At 43.0% G+C, this 20,129-nt stretch overlaps 2 protein-coding genes across 6 annotated transcripts; one reads left to right on the forward strand and one right to left on the reverse strand.

The window, feature by feature from the left end:
- Positions 1–857: 857 nt before the first annotated feature.
- Positions 858–14,159, forward strand: slc45a1 (solute carrier family 45 member 1). 5 transcript variants are annotated; one of them, XM_090240908.1, is made up of 10 exons: positions 7,405–7,619; positions 8,363–8,830; positions 9,002–9,094; positions 9,204–9,428; positions 9,660–10,531; positions 10,624–10,777; positions 10,943–11,119; positions 11,713–11,918; positions 12,143–12,368; positions 13,268–14,159. In XM_090240908.1, exons 2-10 carry the CDS (start codon positions 8,395–8,397, stop codon positions 13,291–13,293), a joined length of 2,415 nt encoding a protein of 804 aa, XP_090097034.1. In that variant the 5' UTR covers positions 7,405–7,619; positions 8,363–8,394; the 3' UTR covers positions 13,294–14,159. The 5 variants fall into 5 exon arrangements, with proteins under 5 accessions (XP_021465069.1, XP_021465067.1, XP_090097034.1 ...); XM_090240907.1 differs by having other exon boundaries at positions 7,425–7,619; positions 12,143–12,383; XM_021609394.3 differs by lacking the exons at positions 7,405–7,619; positions 13,268–14,159 and adding an exon at positions 858–943 and having other exon boundaries at positions 12,143–12,415.
- A 964-nt stretch (positions 14,160–15,123) lies between these two features.
- si:ch211-222l21.1 (uncharacterized) lies at positions 15,124–18,430 on the reverse strand. Its single transcript, XM_021609397.3, has 5 exons — positions 17,663–18,430; positions 16,828–16,914; positions 16,358–16,448; positions 16,149–16,234; positions 15,124–16,016 (listed from the first exon to the last, which is right to left on the reverse strand). Exons 1-5 carry the CDS (start codon positions 17,711–17,713, stop codon positions 15,948–15,950), a joined length of 384 nt encoding a protein of 127 aa, XP_021465072.1. The 5' UTR covers positions 17,714–18,430; the 3' UTR covers positions 15,124–15,947.
- Positions 18,431–20,129: the final 1,699 nt, after the last annotated feature.

A 20,129-nucleotide genomic window follows, 5' to 3' on the forward strand; every position in this document is an offset into this window, starting at 1 on the left:
AGAGAGTGGTAAGCAGCCTGAAACCTATAGCAGTAGCCATTGCACAGCTTGAGGGAGACAATGCCATACTGTCTGATGTTCAGATGCTGCTTGCAGGTGTAAGAAGAAATCCGTACTGCCCTGCCCACTTCACTGTTGCTTCAAGCAGAACAAACTGCAGTCCTGACATACATAAAGAAGCATGAAGAACCATGCACGTCACAGCATACACGGGACAGTCAATATTCCCTTTTGTTGTTCAGTGAAATCATCATGTGAAGAGTCAACTAATTTAAAGTTCATTTTGTAACACCACATTAATTTCTCTATTGGAAGGATTTAATCATTTGCAATTATGTCTACTTATGTTAAGGTCTATGTTTCTGTCTCCATATAAAATATCCAATGCAAAAATAAACATTTAAAATGGTATTCATATTAATTCCCATATATTTCCATTAATTCCCATGGAAAGTTTCCACCTCTGAATATTCCCCAAAATGTGCAACCCTAAATAAGGGTAATTTACTTAACTTTCCCCATGGGCTTCAGTTAGAGTAGCTGTGAGGTTTCAATTATTTCTTAACCCCTGTTTCACTTGCTGAAGGCCCCAGTCATCCCTGCCTGTAGCTGACATGGTTGAAAAACAAGTGAACAATTAATAAAGACCATACACAAACAGGCTCCTAGAATAGATTATGTTACCTTGAGGTTTCACTCAAAGCAGCCAACTGAAGTAATGCAGTTAACATAAGTTCAATCACAAAGGCTGGTCTGATATAGGGGAGGTAATCAGGAAGGTGATAGAGTCCAGGTGAGTGTCATGAGGCGCAGGTGCGCGTAACGATGGTGTCAGGTGTACGCAATGATGAGACAACTGGCAACAACGAGGAGGAGTGGGAGTAGACATGACAACTATGTGGCTGGGACATTTCTGCTGGAATGGAAAAATGATCAGTCTAGGGTAAGTATTGCAATTAGCTACAGTATATGGTTGTACTTCTGATTCTAAAGAGGAAAGTTACAACCCTTAACCATGAGGTCACTGAGAAGGACCAACAGCAATAGGGGATCCTCTGAAAAAGCCTGAGATGTACTGGCCAGCAGACTACGATTTCCTCCAGCCCCGGTAACATTCAGGTCCTAAATCTGTGGCATGCAATGTTTAGAAATGCAAAATTTCACTGCTGTGTCAGGCTAATTTGGCACATTGTCTCCTATTCCAGTCTGAAAAGTACTAGCCTGATTTCCATCCCTGCTGACATGCATAACTGACTTCACACATATTAGCCATGTACAACAGATGCACTCCTGGAACAAAGGCATTTGTTTTGAATGGGAAACCATTGAGCCCACAAGTCCTTTGTGAGCTAGCCAGTTAACTTTTGCTCACCTTTCGTGTAGTCAAACTTTGCCATGTGGTAACATGCTAGCTAATGTTAGCCCACCAGGGCAGGAATATTTAGGTAATGTTTAGCTAGGTAGTTACATTAGCTCATCATTCGTGTAGTCAAAGTTTCCCCCAGACACCACGGATGGTGACATGCTAACTAGTCCACCAGGGCAGGAATATTTAACGTTAGCGCTAACATGCTATCGAATATGCCTATTGGGAAAGTCCGACTACCCCATGGTGAGATAGAGTACAACATTAGCTAATGTAGCCAACTAGCCAACCAAGGTACCTAACTTGCTAGCCCACCAGGCGATATTTAGCTAGCTGTATCCCTATCAATTATTTACACAAACAAAGGCTATCATTTACTTGTTAGGTTACTTAAAGCTTGTCGATGAGAGTTTGCATGGAGAAATGTGGAGTTTTTTTCCCCACCCTGCACCTTGAGTGATTACATCAAAGCTTGGGACAGGATGTGTAGTTCTGTATGATAGCTACATTAGCGGCTAATTAGTATTACTTTTTTTGGGGGGGGGGCAATTACAGGCAAATGTATTGTTAAAAGTTTCCTTGCCCGAGAGAGTTTGCATGGTTATCAAAACATCAAGCCAGAGTAAGCCTACACGAAACACAGACCTTAAATGCAGTAGTTCTAAAATCCCCTATGGAAAAATGAATGGTGGAAAAATGATTGGAACCATTTCTGGGTTTTACCGCTAGGTTTTATGGGTATTATGACTCATACTGTGGTACTCAATAAGAGTTTGGTAGCAGCAGATGTGTGTGCGTGGATGTAGTGCATGTCTGTGGTGGGTGGTAGTGTGAGTTGAGTGCATGTGTGCTAATTTGCTGAGAATCAGAGCAGGTTGTCAGTCCAGTTCAAGTGTTCAGCAGTCTGATGGCTTGTAGATAGAAACTCTGAGCCTGGTGTTATGAGACCTTGTGCTTCGATAGGGGCTGGGGTTTACAAGTTGCATAAGTTAACAAAGGTGTGGCAAGTGTTCTATTATGAAATGTTGGTGAGATCAAAGATTAACAGGAGGAGACAGTATTGGCATCAGCTTTCATGTTGCTCATTATGGTTACTATACTACTAGGCTACTGTACTTCTACCAGAGAGCATTTCTATGAAACTCCCTTGCGTATTGGGCTAAAACTGTCTGGACACCACAAAAACCAAATGCAGAGGTTTGTCTAGGTAGTCTGAGCCCAGGCTTATTTGTATGGTAAATGGTCGACATAGCGGTACTGCTTTTAACTATTAGTTATTGTTGGCAATAATTTTAAAGGTCCAATGCAGCTGTTTTTATCTCAATATAAAATAATTTCTGGGTAACAGTTAAGTACCTTACTGCTATTGTTTTCAATTGAAATATTACACAAAAGAAACGACAATAGCACAGCAAAGAGCAATTTCTCAAGCAATAATTTTGCTAGGACTGTCGGGGAATGGTATGAGCGTGAAGGACAGAACTATGAACTAGACTGGCCAGCAAAACACCAAGTTGAGGACTTGTGAGGCATCTGTTTCTCAAACTAGACACTCTAATGTACTTGTCCTCTTGCTCAGTTGTGCACCGGGACCTCCCACACCTTTCTATTCTGGTTAGAGACAGTTTGTGCTGTTCTGTGAAGGGAGTAGTACACAGCGTTCTACGAGATCTTCAGATTCTTGGCAATTTCGTGCATGGAATAGCCTTAATTTCTTAGAACAAGAATAGAGTGACGAGTTTCAGAAGAAAGTTCTTTGTTTCTGGCCATTTTGAGCCTGTAATCGCTCCAGATACTCAACTAGTCTAAAGAAGGTCAGTTTTATTACTTCTTTAATCAGGACAACAGTTTTCAGCTGTGCTAACATAATTGCAAAAGGGTTTTCTAATGATCAATTAGCCTTTTTTAAAATGATAAACTTGGATTAGTTAACACAACGTGCCATTGGAACACAGGAGTGATAGTTGCTGATAATGGGCCTCTGTACGCCTATGTAGATATTCCATTCAAAATCAGCCATTTCCAGCTACAATAGTCATTTACAACATTAACAATGTCTACACTGTATTTCTGATCAATTTGATGTTATTTTAATAGACAAACAAATAGTTTTTTTCTTTCAGAAACAAGGACATTTCTAAGTGACCCCAAACCTTTGAACAGTAGTGTAGGTAGGGGTAAAGTGGCTATGTATAGATAATAAACTGCAAGTAGCAGCAGTGTAAAAACAAAGGGGGAGGGGGGCAATGCAAATGGTCCAGGTGGCCATTTGATTAATTGTTCCGCAGTCTCATGGCTTGGGGGTAGAAGCTGTTAAGGAGCCTTTTGGACCAAGACTTGGTGCTCTGGTACCGCTTGCCGTGCAGTAGCAGAGAGAACAGTCTATGACTGGAGTCTGTGACTGGAGTCCTTGACCATTTTTGGAGCCTTCCTCTGATATCACCTAGTATAAAGGTCCTGGAGGGCAGGAAGCTTGGCCCCAGTGATGTACTGGGCTGTACGCACTACCCTCTGTAGCTCCTTATGGTCAGACGCTGAGCAGTTGCCATAACAGGCGGTTATGTAACTGGTCAGGGTGCTCTCGATGGTGCAGCTGTAGAACTTTTTGAGGATCTGGGGACCAATGCCAAATATTTTCAGTCTCCTGAGGGGGATAAGGTGTTGTCGTGCCCTCTTCACAACTGTCTTGGTGTGTTTGGACCATGATAGTTTGTTGGTGATGTGGACACCAAGGAACTTGAAAATCTCGACCCGCTCCACAACAGCCCTGTCGATGTGAATAGGGGGCTTGTTCGGGCCCTCCTTTTCCTGTAGTCCACGATCATCTAATTTGTCTTGCTCACATTGAGAGATTGTTGTCCTTGTACCACGATGCCAGGTCTCTGATCTCATCCCAATAGGCTGTCTCATCGTTGTTGGTGATCAGGCCTACCACCGTTGTCGTCAGCAAACTTAATGATGTTGTTGTGTGTGGCCACGCAGTTGTGGGCGAACAGGGAGTACAGGAGGGGGCCCCCGTGTTGAGGATCAGTGTGGCAGATGTGTTGTTGCCTATCCTTACCACCTGGGGGTGGCCCGTCAGGATCCAGTTGTAGAGGGAGGTGTTAAGTCCCAGGCTTGTTGGAGTAGTGATGAGCTTTGTGGGCATTATGGTGTTGAACACTGAGCTGTAGTCAATGAACAGCATTCTCACATAGGTGTTCCTTTTGTCCAGGTGGGATAGGGTCGTGCAATTTGAGATTGTGTCATCTGTTGGGGTGGTATGCGAATTGGAGTGGGTCTAGGGTGTCCGGGAGGAGGCTGTTGTGAGCCATGACCAGCCTTTCAAAGCACTTCATGGCTACTGACGTGAGTGCGACGGGGCGGTAATCATTTAGGCAGGTTACCGTCGATTTCTTGGGCACAGGGACTATGGTGGTCTGCTTGAAACATGTAGGTATTACAGACTCGGTCATTCGAGAGGTTGAAAATGTCAGTGTAGACACTTGCCAATTGGTCCGCGCATGCTCTGAGTACACGTCCTGTTAATCTGTCTGACTCCGCAGCCTTGTGAATGTTGACCTGTTTAAAGGCCTTGCTCCCATCGGCTACAGACAGCGTGATCGCACAGTCATCCGGAACAGCTGGTGCTCTCACTTGAGCATAAAAGGCAATTAGCCCATCTGGTAGACTCGCATCACTGGGCAGCAGGTGGCTGGATTTTCCTTTGTAGTCCGTAATAGTTTGCGAGCTCTGCCATATCCGACGAGTGTCAGAGCCAGTATAGTATGATTCAATGTTAGTCCTGTATTGACACTTTTCCTGTTTGATGGTTCATCTGAGGGCATAGCGGGACTTCTTATAAGCGTCCGGATTAGTGTCCCGCTCTTTGAAAGAGGCAGCTCTAGCCTTTAGCTCGGTGTTGGTGTTGCCTGTGATCCATGACTTCTGGTTGGGATATGTACGTATGGTCACTGTGGGGACGATGTCATCAATTAACTTATTGATGAAGCTGAGGTGGTATACTCCTCAAGGGGCGGCAGGTAGCCTAGTGGTTAGTGTTGGACTAGTAACTGAAAGGTTGCAAGATCGAATCCCCGAGCTGACAAGGTAAAAATCTGTTGTTCTGCCCCTGAACAAGGCAATTAACGCAATGTTCCTAGGCCGTCATTGAAAATAAGAATTAGTTCTTAACTGACCTGCCTAGTTAATTAAAGATAAAATAAAATACTCCAACTGTGGTGGGAAAAAGTACTCAATAGTCATACTTGAGTAAAAGTAACGATACCTTAATAGAAAATGACTCAAGTAAAAGTCACGCAATAGTAGTAAAGTAGTAAAATATTACTTGAGTAAAAGTCTATGTATTCGGGTTTTAAATATACTTAAGTATCAAAGTAAATAAAATTGCTAAAATGTACTTAAGTATCAAAAGTATAAATCATTTCAACTCCCCTTATATTAAGCAAACCAGAGAGCACAATTTTTATTGAGGGATATCCAGGGGAACACTCCAACACTAATTTACAATCGAAGCATTTGTGTTTAGTGAGTCCGCCAGATCAGAGGCTGTAGGGATGACCAGGGATGTTCTCTTGATAAGTGTGTGAATTGGACCACTTTCCTATCAAAATGTAATGAGTACTTTTGGGTGTGAGGGAAAATGTATGGAGTAGAAAGTGCATTATTTCTTTAGGAATGTAGTTTAGTAAAAGTTGCCAAAAATATAAATAGCAAAGTACAGATACCAAAAAAACCCGACTTAAGTAGTACTTTAAAGTATTTTTACTTAAGAACTTTACGCCACTGTTCCTCAATGCCATTGGATGAATCTCGGCACATATTCCAGTCTGTGCTAGCAAAACAGTCCTGTAGCATAGCATCCGCGTCATCTAACCGCTTCCGTATTAAGTGTGTCACTGAGTCACCTGCTTTAGTTTTTGCTTGTAAGCAGGAATCAGGAGGATAGAATTAAGGTCAGATTTGCCAAATGGGGGGTGATGGATAGCGTTGTACGCATCTGTGTGTGGAGTAAAGGTGATCTAGAGTTTTTTGTTTATTTTTCTCCTCCTCTGGTTGCACATGTGACATTCTGGTAGAAATTAGGTAAAGTGGATTTCATTTTCCCTGCATTATAATGTCCCCGGTCACTAGGAGCACTGCTTCTGGATGAGCATTTTCTTGTTTGCTTATGGCTTTAAAAGCTTGTTGAGTGCGGTCTTTGTGCAAGCGTCGGTTTGTGGAGGTAAATAGACAGCTACGAAAAATATAAAACTCTCTTGGTATATTGTGTGGTCTACAGCTTATCATGAGGTACTCTACCTCAGGCAAGAAATACCTCGAGACTACCTTAATATTAAACATCGCGCACCAGCTGTTATTGACAAATAAACACACACCCCCACACCTTGTCTTACCGAACGTAGCTGTTCTGTCTTGCAGATGCACGGAAAAACCAGACAACTGTATATTATCCGTGTTGTCGTTCAGCAACCACTCTGTAAAATACAAGATATTACAGTTTTTAATGTCCCGTTGGTAGGATAGTCTCGAACCGAGCTCATCCAGTTTATTCTCCAGTGATTGCACATTGGCCAATAGAATGATGGTAGAAGCGGGTTACCCACTCACTGACAAATTCTCACAAGGCACCCTGACCTGAGGCCCCTGTATTTACTTATTTTCTTCATGCGAATGATGAGGATTTGGCCTTTGTCCGGGAGCAACATTATATCCTTTGGGTCAGACTCATTAAAGAAAAAATATTTGTCCCTTTCGAGGTGAGTAATCGCTCTTCTGCTATCCAGAAGCTCTTTTTGGTCATAAGAGACGGTAGCATAAACATGATGTACAAAATAAGCTACAAACAACACGGAAAAACACACAAAATAGCACAATTGCTTAGTAGGCCATAAAACGGCATCCATCCCCTCCAGTGCCATTCTTCCAACCTCATAGTGTGGATATATTTAACACAGTCATGTTTTTGACTGCACTGGGCCTTTAAATATGGATGACGCTAACTTCATATGTATTGGTGCTGAGGCTGCAGGTCTACCAAGAACCAAGCGCAGGGAACAGGAGGGGTGATGGTGACGTCACGGTTGAGGGACGGGAAGGAAAAGGGACGGAGGATAAAGAAGGGAGATGACTGCATCTAAGGAAAAAACAAACACATTTCTCTCATCCAACGTAAATATTCTAAATCATAAATATGATTGACTTGTTTACCAACAGAGAAAACTGAAATAAATGACAGAGAAACGGTGATAAGGTAATTTCTTTAACGTTTCAATTTGCACGCTCTGCCCCGTCTAAGACCATGTGTTAATTCGATTGTATAATCTTCACCTTGACTCGAGAACAAAAATGTTTTCAAGTCAACGAGCATAACGTCGATGACAATTGGAAAATAAATGATGACAAACCAGACCTATCAAGCCGTAGTCACATGCCAAACATGTTTAATGTTTAAGGACGTGTGTTTCACAAATAAATAATGTGTAGCCTTGCATGTTAAAACGTATTATTTGAGACGATTTGTGCCAATGGCTTTTTATAGCACCTACGCATCCGATTAGCTTGTAACATGGGCAAAATACACCCATAAAAAAAATCTAAACGGAAAAAGAGACGATGCCGCATACCACACTGCTGTACTAGAGCACATGGGTTTTGTGCACATCACCATCAACATGCACATTTGTTGCAGTGCGTCTTGCCCATGAGGAGTATAGTGCCATCATAGGCTGGCAGTGGCCTTACCGCCGGTTACCTTGGTGTCTACTATTCCTCTCCTGTTTTACAGTACTAGCCATATGAGCAGATGTTACCTTGAGTGTCCTCTAAAAGTAGCTTGCCAAGCTACTAATACTTTATGGATGTAATTACTGCAATTCTGTTATTGATTTGCCTCCTTACATCCTTCCAGTAAAGTCTTCCTCCTCATACAATGGTACATTTATCTTTTGGACTTTAATGTGATTGCATTTTGATCTATGAATGAGAATCTCCTAGTGTGTCCAGAGTAAACTGGGCCCAGCAGAGTGATGTCATCTCCAGGAATGGGCACCCCCAGTGACCCCCTGTTGGCCAGCCCAGGAGGGAGGTCATCAGAGAGGTCATTGGGTGCCACAAATGATGGCCTCTGGAGGAGCTCCATGCCCAAGACTGTCAGCTTCCCATCGTCTACCACACGCCTCCTGAGTCACCGTGCCAACAACTTCCAGAGACACCCGAAGCGGCGGAAGCTTATAAGACCGTCCCCACCCCCCCCGCCCAACACCCCCTGCCCCCTAGATCAGCTGGACCTCAGTGAGATGCCCCCTCGCCGCACCTTCCCTGAGCTGCTCTTCAACGGCTGTGTCCTGTTTGGCATTGAGTTCAGCTACGCCATGGAGACGGCCTATGTCACCCCTGTCCTGCTACAGATGGGTCTGCCCGAAGAGTTCTACAGCCTGGTGTGGTTCATCAGTCCTATATTGGGTAATGAAGTGGCAGGGAGAGATGAAGTAGATACAGAAAGTCCTGTTTGATTAGATAAAGATAATGCATAACTGTGCTTTGAATAGTAGAGTTAGATTATATTGCTGTTCCCATCAGCATTGCCCATTTGAGTGCCACTAAATCCTTCTAATTTCTCCTCATGGTTTTTAGGATTCCTGGTCCAGCCTCTCCTAGGAGCTTGGAGTGATCGTTGTACATCCCACTTTGGCCGTCGGAGACCGTTTATTTTAGCCTTGGCTATTGGTAAGGAATATTCTGTATTGCAAGGCTCTCCCTCCTCTGGTGAAACTCTGTTCCTGTTTTTAACTAATATTGTAGTCCTGAAGTGGAGTTCTCTGTTTTAACTTTATAGGAGCTCTGCTTGGTTTGACAATGGTGCTGAATGGGCGAGACATTGGAGCTGCGGTGGCAGACACAGCAACCAATCACAAGTGGGGCATCATACTAACTATTTGTGGAGTGGTTCTGATGGACTTCTGTGCGGACTCGGCAGATAATCCCAGCCACGCCTACATGATGGACGTGTGCCTGCCAGAGGACCAGGACCGTGGCCTCAATATTCACGCACTGCTGGCAGGTTAGAGAGCACTGTATGCACTAACTACTGGTCACTAGAACGCTATACACTACTGGCTGGCTATAACACTCACCACTGGTAGGTGAGACAGTAAAATGTACATATAAAACACTTCTGACAATGTAGAGTTAAACATAACATATAAAATAAGTTTAAGATGTGATAGCATAATCAATGTCACTGATATGATGACCAGTTCTATGATGATTATGTCCCACTCAATCTATGCAGGCCTGGGTGGTGGATTCGGGTACATCGTGGGTGGAATTAACTGGGACCACACTGAGTTTGGGAGGTCAATGGGAGGTCAACTTCGAGTCATCTACATGTTCACCAGTGTCACATTAGTCATTGCCACGTGCATGACCCTCAACAGCATCCCCGAGCGGCCCCTGCCAAAGACACAGCCTCAGAAGAACTCTAAAAACTCTCTAAAGAGCCCCATCCTCCCTCTGCCTCCCTCTCCCCCCGTCCCTCCGGGGGCAAGCCTGGGATTGGAGGAGGAAGAGGCAGAGGAGAGGCTTTATAGCTACCAGTTCTCTGAACCCTGCCCCTCAAACCCTAACCCCATGGCACACTCCTGTAGTGCCAATGCACGCCTCTGTGCCGGCCTCACCAGCCCCATCTCCCCCCTCAGCCCCCTTACTCCTAAATATGGCAGCTTTATCAGTCGGGATAACTCTCTCACTGGCATCAATGAGTTCGCCTCATCCCTGGGAACCTCCTATATAGACAGTGTGCTCATCGACTGCTACACCGGACAGCCATCTCCACAGCCCCTTGACCAGGACACTGCAGCCCGACCACTGCCTCCAGGGGACACCCCACCTCCCCAGGGATCTCAACCTGGAACTGGGTCACAGTCTGGAGCAGTAGCCCAGGCTGGAGCACTAACCGTGGCTGGGACAGCAGCCCTGGCTGGGGCAGGATCCCAGGCCGGGGCTCAGGCCGGGGAGGCTCAGATGGAGGCAGGGTCCCATCGAGGTTCGTCCGCTGGTATCCTGAAGCGCCCTCAGAGCCTTGCGCTTGTGGAGGAGCCAATGGTGATCCAGAGTGAAGGGCTGGAAAATGGCCGCAGAAGAACCGTGACCTTCAGTCAGCAGGTCAGCCTGGAGTTTAATTCCTCTGATTAGTTTAACAAATCATCATGTTGAGATAATTAATGTTTCTGATTCTTCTTCCTCCTGTAATAAAGGTGGCAAACATTCTGCTGAATGGGGTGCGCTATGAGAGTGACCTGAGTGAAAATGTGGAGACAGCAGATTCACAGATGTCAATGAGGCTACTGTGTATCGCCATCTACAGGATGCCTCCGTCACTGCGCAGCCTATGCACTAACCATTTCTTGGGTGAGAGTCTTGTCACTCATGTGCTTGTGTTTTATTGTCTGTACGCCCACTAAGGTTGCGGTGACATCATCACTGATGATTTTAACCTATCTGTACTCCAGTGGAAGCTGTGTGAGTATGTCTATGTAAACATGAGCCATCTGCCACCCTGTCTTGATCCTATAGGTTGGCTGTCCTTTGAGGGCATGCTGCTGTTCTACACTGACTTCATGGGGGAGGTAGTGTTTGAGGGAGACCCCAGAGCACCCCATGACTCTGAGGCCTACCAACGCTACAATGCTGGGGTCAGCATGGGCTGCTGGGGCATGTGCATCTATGCATTCAGTGCTGCCTTTTACTCAGGTGAGTCCTACGCACACACACCAGTACACTCATAAACAAAAAAAGAAAAACACATTTTTAAATACTTTATTTGAATCCACAAATCACATTACTTTCAAGAAGGATTCAAACATTTCAAAGGTCTTTGTATGCATGGACACTTAAGGATACAGAAAACACCCTGTTTTCCAAACAGCTATGCTGCCTATTACAGCTGAAAAAGAACCATACCTAGCCAGTTACTTTGCTTAAGTCTTAGGTAGGCCTGCAAAATGGAGGCCAAGTACTGTGAGCCTATATACATTGCAGAGACTGCCAAATATCAGTGATACTAACTGTCCGAGGCCACTGTCCGTGGCCAGTGGGACCTTATGGACTGACGGAGGAAGGAGGAAGGCTCTGGCTAACTGCCGCATCGTCACTGTTGAGCATGTTCAGCGGATTATTCAGTCTGGTAGCAAGTGTAAATCCACTCAACATTCCACACTCACAAAAACACAGAAATAGAACACACACCTCACACAACAGCCATCATTTAGATTCTTTATCAGATATAGTTGTTTTACAGGCTTTCCCCTTCTGTTATCTTCCTCTCCTCTTGTTTCTATTCATAGCCATACTGGAGAAGCTGGAGGAGCGTTTTTCCCTCCGCTCTCTCTATTTCTTTGCCTACCTGGCGTTTGGCCTTGGCACGGGCCTTGCTACACTCTCCACCAACCTCTATGTGGTGCTGTCGCTCTGTGTCACCTACGGGGTGCTCTTCTCCTCTCTGTGCACACTGCCTTACTCTCTGCTGTGTGAATACTACCAGAGCCCACAGGTTAGTGAATATGAATGGGTATACACTGAATACAACACAGAAATGTGAACATATTATATAATGTTCTGAATTGGGTTTTTGTGAAAGTATTTTATACAGTACTGGTCAAGTGTTTTGATATAGCACAGTACTGTGTCTTTATAGATTTATTTGTAAAAATGTGTTTGTTGTAAAAGTGTTCACAGTATCAATCATACATGTGCCATCTCTCTCCGTTTGTGTAGTTCTGTGGCTCGTCAGAGGAAGGGACCAGGAGAGGGATGGGGGTGGACATCTCTCTGCTCAGCTGCCAGTACTTCCTAGCTCAGATCATAGTCTCCGTGGCGATGGGACCTCTGACCTCGCTGGTGGGCGGGGCCCAGGGAGTGATGTACTTTTCTAGCGCGATGTCATTCGTGGGCTGTCTGTACTCCTCCCTCTGCGTGGTGTACCACCTGCCCCCCCCTGAGGGTGAGCCTTCCGAAAGTGAGGCCCAGCCACTACTGGTGCACATTTAGACCCCCCCCCCCCCCCCCCCCTGTCTCACACTGCACTACACACTATCACACTGCAGCCTTCTGTCACAACGCACACCGCGTATAGCCTACACACTCTGTCTCTCTGCAAAGCACATACAGTACTGTACTCTCTCGCACTACTTAGCATAGCTCCTCTTAGAGCTTAGACTGACAGAGGCCACTGTTCTGCGGCGTCAGTGTGTTATAGTGTGTCCATGTATTTCTCTCCCATAATTTCCACTAAAAAGCGGCACTTATGTTAATTTTGTGCGTGCCTAAATAATTAAGGCCCTACAGCTCCTATTCCCCAGGACATCAGGAAAAAAATGTAACAATCTTTGAAGGGGTTAATTGTTTTGGCCTCGCCTAATATATGCATGCGCTGTAGCCTCAATGCCCTGCATCTTCTGTTTTGGTCTGATGTCCGAGGGAATGTCTACCTGCCTGTTTCTCTGTCAGCACACTATCATCCCACTGTAGGCAGGCTTAGGGACTGTCTGAATGTGTCACCAATGACCTTTTGCTTGAAGCCCTGAATTCATGTAAGCACAGTAGCATATCTACAGTACATTTACACACACATGCAAGCCATAGGACCACCCTCACTCAATGTAGTTTGTACTATGTGAACAATAAAGAGCCAAACTGTGCCTCTGAGGTTTTACATCTTTCACACAAGGCACTCAGATTATTATGGTCATTATTTATTACCATTTTGACTTGACACTCACTAATGCGTTTACAAACATACACACAGAGATGGACCCTTTACTAAGCCATGGACATCACTCTGTCCTGTCACCTTGCTCCTGGCGTGACTGTTGTAATGACAGTGATTCTTGTCATTACCAGGAAGAGAAGTTGAAACTGGGGTGTGATTCGGCATTCCATCGGAAACCGAACAAAAAAGAAGAACAACAAATCTGTTGTTTTGGTGGCGAGAAAGAATTCAGGAAGATGCATGTGAACTATACTTAAGATGGCGCTGGACAACTTTGAGAGGGAAGACTTTTGGGTTCATATTTGCCAACAGCAAGTGCTTATTTTCACCGCTAAGGCGCATGCTTTAGTTAAGGTTTAGGCTTGTTTCACCACACGACCCAAACTGGCTCACTGGTGACCCTCTCACATTTGGGTTAGTTATCCAGTCTCATCACACGCTGCTGCATTTATTCACTCAATTCATTTGATTATAAACAGCTCAAATAACATTTCATGTAATCAGCCAATTATAAAACATTGGTGAAATCATAATTACTTTTCAATTGAGAAAATCTATGACAGGCTAAAAAAACTTGCTCGCCATTGCTTACCTTGAACATCACTTAGTTGACACCGAGACTGTTTCGGGGCATTTTTTTTAATGAATTGTTATCAATAACTCATGCCTGCGTTCAACTTCATTTGTAAGTTTCACTAAAATGCCCACCACCGTGAAACACCCCACTGTCATGAGTCATCTAGAGCCGATGCCTCAGCGGAATGTTGATCAGGGTCTACCACTAAAGCCTCCATAACAGACTGAACACGTGCCATGATGATGTCATGTTTCTGACTGGTTTCTTTTGAGAAAACAGCAACTGTATGGATCATCATGCTGTTGCAACTTGCTTCAATTCAACACAACATTTCTAGTATTTTACAATAAAGTGTTTTCTGATGTTCTTCATCCTTAATTCCAATATTAACTGTATTACTGTAACAGCTACTTTAGGGTTGAGTTCAATTAAAATGATAATTTTTACTTTTTGGGCTATTGTCCTTTTTTATTAAGCTCACTATCATAGAACTTCACACATCTTAGAGGTCTCCTCTATGCAGATAATTATGCATATGTGTACTTTAGGCTTAATTTCCTTTTAAAATATTGGTATTAGATTTACAGCTATGTAATCTTCATAACTGGTCATTATCAGAAAACCTCTATCCACATGGGGGTTCTATCAAATAAAAACGATTCTCAAAAATCAATTCTACCCTGAATTGACCTACAGTACCAGTTTACACCACTAGATGGGTCTAAACTGCAACAACTTCAATTGATTGACGTGTAGTGTAGTTCTATGGAGAAAAAAAAGAAGCCAAAATCCAGATGACAAGAATCACCCCTTTCCCAGTTACAAAATCATCTTGGGAATTACTCCCATCCATATTCAGTCTTATGCCTTAAGTCAACTGACATCAGATACTTTACATGGCTAGGACTGTTTTAACTGAAAGCATCCCTTATTTCATTGTTAACACTAGTGTTAGGCACAATTGTAATTTGGTGTTAACAAGTGTAAAGCATCTTACATGGCAATTCCACCACTAACCTCATTTTCATTATCTCCAGCACAATACCAGTGTCTACATGTGTTTAACAGCGCATTACTGTTTTGTAGAAAAAAGTTACAAAATTCGACCCGATAAAGTTAAAGCAATGATTTTTAAAACCCTGAGATTCGTAGTGACGTGGGGAGTAAGAAAATATCCTCTATGGCTAGAAACTCGTGGCAGGGTTTGACATTTAAATTTTTTACTTTGAAATCTACCCTGCGATGTCACCGAGAAGCGCTTTTTAGGACCTTAACCGCAGACCATGGAGACACTAGTATGGCACTGGAGATCAAGAATAAGAGGTTGAAAAGTGGCAGAATTGCCCTTTAAACAGAGGTGAAATATCCAGCACATTTAACTACAGCGTATGCAAAAACAAAACACCATGGTTAAAAAGACAAGACTGACTTATTTAATCATCAACAACCAGAATATACAAAGCAGTGGCCAAAGCAATCATGAAATATAACTGCACTAGAAGAGAAAGAACACTAGGTTGGGAATGTTGTTCTGATAAAGACCATTGTAGACAATTTGAGTCAACCAGACAAAAAATAACTGAAAATAAAACAGAAAAACAGTATCTTGGGTACAAACTTGTTTTAAAATGCATACAAAACATATGACCAACGCCTTAAGAATTAACAGGGGGTAATTAACATTGCAGAAGCCAGACCCCTAAACAGGATCAAGCCATCTTTGATCACGGAGGTGTTCTTTTATTTGTGCCATTGTTGTGTTAACAGATCAGTCAGACAAAGGATTAACTACTAGCAGCAGCACTAAACAAAAGGTATTAAAAAAGCCTGAACTAATAATGCTAACAATAGTCCATTAGCCCCTGCTTAAAACTTATCTTTGGTCTTTAGTGAGTCTGAGGTCACCTTGAAAATGTGGAGAAGGGTGCAGCTGCCTGCCTGAATCAACTGGTCAGCAGTAACAACGTAGAGAATGTGCTTAACTCATACAGACACAAACTAACATACTGATAAAACAGCATGGATCCTATTTGCACAAGTTTTTTTTGCGTAAGAAACCAATAAATAACATCTTATAAAAAAAGGGAGGAGGCCACTATGTTTAAGGACTCCAGTGCAATGTAATATCTTGGGGGCAAACAAAATCTGTAAAACATACATAAAGCACAAGCTCTACAAGGTGAAGTTGACAACGTCATGTAGACAGAGCTGCGGAAGGGTACAGGCGGAGTGTTCTAGGCCTCCACTTCAGCTTCCTTTGAGTCATCGTTTTCTGTTTTCTGTTTTTTTGTTTCCCCTTGTTCCTGAGGGCAAACATAAACATTTTTTAAGTGAGGAGAGAACTTAGTGGCCAGATATAAAACAGTAATAAAGATGGCTCAACTTTTACTGAGACTATTGTATATTGACGGTTTTAAAATCGGACAAAACTGTACCTCCTCCTCAGCTGGGCGCTTCACAGGGTGGTCAACCTCCTCATCAGCAGCTTCTTCTGCATCTTCTTCTGCATCCTCTCCCTCTCCTGCAATCACATTCATATATGAAGTAAAAACATGGGCTTCAAGCACCTCACATGTATCAAATAACCATTAAACATTCTTTTTTTTTTATCCAGCTGTTAGTCCAAAGAGGGACATGAATTTACCATCCTCTTCAACCTCTGGAGTTACTTCAGAATGAATTGCACCATTTGTCTTCTCCTTTGCACCATTTGTCTCCTCTGCACCATTTGTGTGCTAGAGGGAAGGAATCAAATAATGACAAACTTTAATATTTCACATAAATGTGGGTTAATTGTATGCATGAGTGATAAGGAATTTCTTTGAGAAAAGTATTCTGAAAAAGTTAACCCAAGAGTACCAGCCAACACGCTTCAGAGTTAAAACAGGGCACATGTTGCAGTTTATACTTAATTCCCCCTGAGAATAAGGAAAGGGAATGCAATGACGTCCAACACATGTCTTAAGAAACATTTGTGCCATTTCACAAAATAAACAAAGAGTAGGGAGTGGGGGTGGGGTAGTTGGGGCTGAGTCTAGAGACACCTGTATGATGATGGCGCCAAGACAAAAGGCCATGAGGCTCCCAAGGAAATAAACTTCGGCATCAACTCACTGTTTCATTGCCAGGTACGTCCCCACTGCCGTTCTCCTTCTTCTCCACCATCACCTCCTCGGTAACCTCTTTCTTCTCTTTAAGCTCCTAAAAATATGTTATTCTTGGTTGTCTCACTGACACAACTGAAGCATGTCCACCACGATGTGGCCATATACTCGTCGCCATCTTTAATTCGGATGGTTAAAATTGTAGTAACCTTTCTACATATCTCCAGTATTTACTAGCGGCGCATGCCCGACCACTGCCAAAGTGCACACAACGGAAGGCATCGGGAACTAGCATCGCTGTTCCCTACGAGAAAGATAAGCGTGCACACTCCTCTCGCACTGTGAAAGATTAACGTTATCCCTTCCCGCCATCGCGCAACAGTGTAGCTCGAGCGCATTCAATTTGAGGTGCTTTTTAGCTAACGTTTACTAACTAGTAATAACTTAAACTTGCTACAGTAGCCACATTGCAAATGTGACGATAAAACTAGCTGGTTAGGAAAGTTAGTCACAGGCCAAGTCGCCAATAGTTGAAGTTAAATGTCACGTGCTGAAGTACAGTGAAAGTTCTTTCTTGCAAAATCAAAACAACGCAGTAATCAATGTAGTACTACTAATGGAGCTAAAGAAAGTTATTGAATAGGTTAAAAAGCTAACTAAATGTTTGAGAAGTACATACTATGTTTCAGCCATTGACAGTGACTAACATTAATGTTAGCTAGCTACTTGGTTATTATTACACGGCTGGCTACTGCAGCTTGCTATTACAGCTCAAGTTAGCTAGCTGGTAATGCAGGCTTAGCTGAAGAGTAAAGTTGTTAGCTAGTCAAATTAATCAAACTCACCTTTGCTGAAATCTCGGTGGTTGTGGTCGTCTCTACTGCGGTATCAGCCATAGCTAGTTTAATTTAAGGGTATAATATACTTCCGAAATAAATACTTAGTTTGATGTGTATGGCAGTGATATAAGCCTGTTTCAATGACACGCTGAGGAGAGAGTTATGAACACCAGCGACATCTGTTAGGCTCAACTGTAGTCCATTAGTTAGAATGAAGACCGTCGATCTAAAACGTAATTGGACAATCTAAAGTAACAAACACGCTAAAGCGGTTCTTATTGGACAGATTGTTGTCAATCTTCCGAATTTGAGCCCGATTATCAAGCTCCTCCCAGCTGTCCTTCTCCTAATTGGTTGAAAATGTAAAGCGTGCAGTCTGATGTAAAGCAGAAAGAAAGTGTTCATGTGATAACATTAAATTATTTAAATTGAAAGTATTTTAGGGATATTAACATTGTTATTTTCTCTCATGAATTACATTTGACATATTAATGGTGTTTAATGTAAGCAATAGCCTATTCTAAGAACGTGCTTGAAGTGCGCGTTGATGAATGCAGTTCCTTTGTGTGACTGCAAGCATTCCCTACATTCAAAAACAACAATCTTTTTTATCATTAATGCTGTTGCCAATTGTAGTTCTTTCTTGTCTTGATTTTGACATATTTGTATTCAAAACAAGTTGTCCTTGATTTCGTCCATCTAGAAACATGTGTAAAGCCCAGGTAGAGACTCTAATCCCTTTGTCTTCAGTGCCTAAGTATCAAATTACAGCACAAAGATGATATGATGTGAAACCATTTACTAACTAAACCACACCTCTTGCCTCGGTTAGACTTCTCTATTTTAAACATGAAGGTCAGGAACACAGTGCCTCGTATGAAAAAAATGAGAAGGAGGCTTTTGTATTTGAATACAATAGCTAGCCTACATAAGCCTATTACAAGCAAGCCAGTAAGCTACCTACACTTATTCGCTGTGTCTGTGACTGTCTGTGTAATATGAAATATCTGAACTGTAAAGCACAAATGGTGATCCATGTGAATGTTAACCATTGCAATTCTTGGGCCAGAGTAATAATTGGGAAACAAGCAGCATGTCTAGTCAAATGCATTTAGAAAGCCCTTCTTACATCAGCTGTTATCTCAAAGTGCTTTACAGGAACCCAGCCTAAAACCCCAAACAGCAAGCAATGCAGGTGTAGAAGCACAGTGGCTAGGAAATACTCACTAGAAAGGCCAGAAACTAGGAAGAAACCTAGAAACGAACCAGGCTATGAGGGGTGGCCAGTCCTCTTCTGGCTGTGCCAGGTGGAGAATATAACAGAACATGGCCAAGATGTTCAAATGTTCATAGATGACCAGCAGGGTCATCTATGAATGATGGGAATCATGGGATCAACTAGGCCTATGTGTTCTTTTCTAAGTTGTTTCGAAACATGTTTCATAAAACTTCTGATTCTGTGTCCCACCAATACTTTATCCGTGTTCAGTAACTTTATGAAACATAACGCAATGGACTACAGGCTGAGGGCTGGTCAGAAATCATTGGTCTGTGTTCTATGGCAGGAAAGTCCACATGCAGTACAATGTCTTTGGTCGTAGGGTCAGCAATTAAGGTGTGGCCGTCTGATTTGAGTCTGACAGACAATGATGGCAGGAAGGAGAATGGGGTGTGAGGGGAGGAGAGTAGGGTGGTCTCCTTTTTTTGTGAATCTGGAGAAACTTTGCTCGGCACATTGGATTACTGCACTTGTATGGACCGTTGGCCACTTCTCTCACTTAACGCTACCAAAGCCTCGGAAGTCATTCAAAAAAAGTAGGCCTAAATGTTTCCTTCACAGATTTGATGTCATGTCCAACATAGATTGTGTCCCATGGCCATGATTGTACAGCATGTCTCTCATCGTTTTGTGGTTCATATTGTACATACAGTGGGGCAAAAAAGTATTTAGTCTGCCACCAATTGTGCAAGTTCTCCCACTTAAAAAGATGAGAGAGGCCTGTCATTTTCATCATAGGTACACTTCAACTATGACAGACAAAATGAGAAAAGAAAATCCAGAAAATCACATTGCACGATTTTTTATGAATTTATTTGCAAATTATGGTGGAAAATAAGTATTTGGTCAATAACAAAAGTTTATCTCAATACTTTGTTATATACCCTTTGTTGGCAATGACAGAGGTCAAACGTTTTCTGTAAGTCTTCACAAGGTTTTCACACACTGTTGCTGGTATTTTGGCCCATTCCTCCATGCAGATCTCCTCTAGAGCAGTGATGTTTTGGGGCTGTTGCTGGGCAACACAGACTTTCAACTCCTTCCAAAGATTTTCTATGGGGTTGAGATCTGGAGACTGGCTAGGGCACTCCAGGTCCTTGAAATGCTTCTTACGAAGCCACTCCTTCGTTGCCCGGGCGGTGTGTTTGGGATCATTGTCATGCTGAAAGACCCAGCCACGTTTCATCTTCAATG

The sequence above is a fragment of the Oncorhynchus mykiss genome, chromosome 7, assembly GCF_057628025.1.
Source record: "Oncorhynchus mykiss isolate SJ-2025 chromosome 7, ASM5762802v1, whole genome shotgun sequence".
NCBI lineage: Eukaryota > Metazoa > Chordata > Actinopteri > Salmoniformes > Salmonidae > Oncorhynchus > Oncorhynchus mykiss.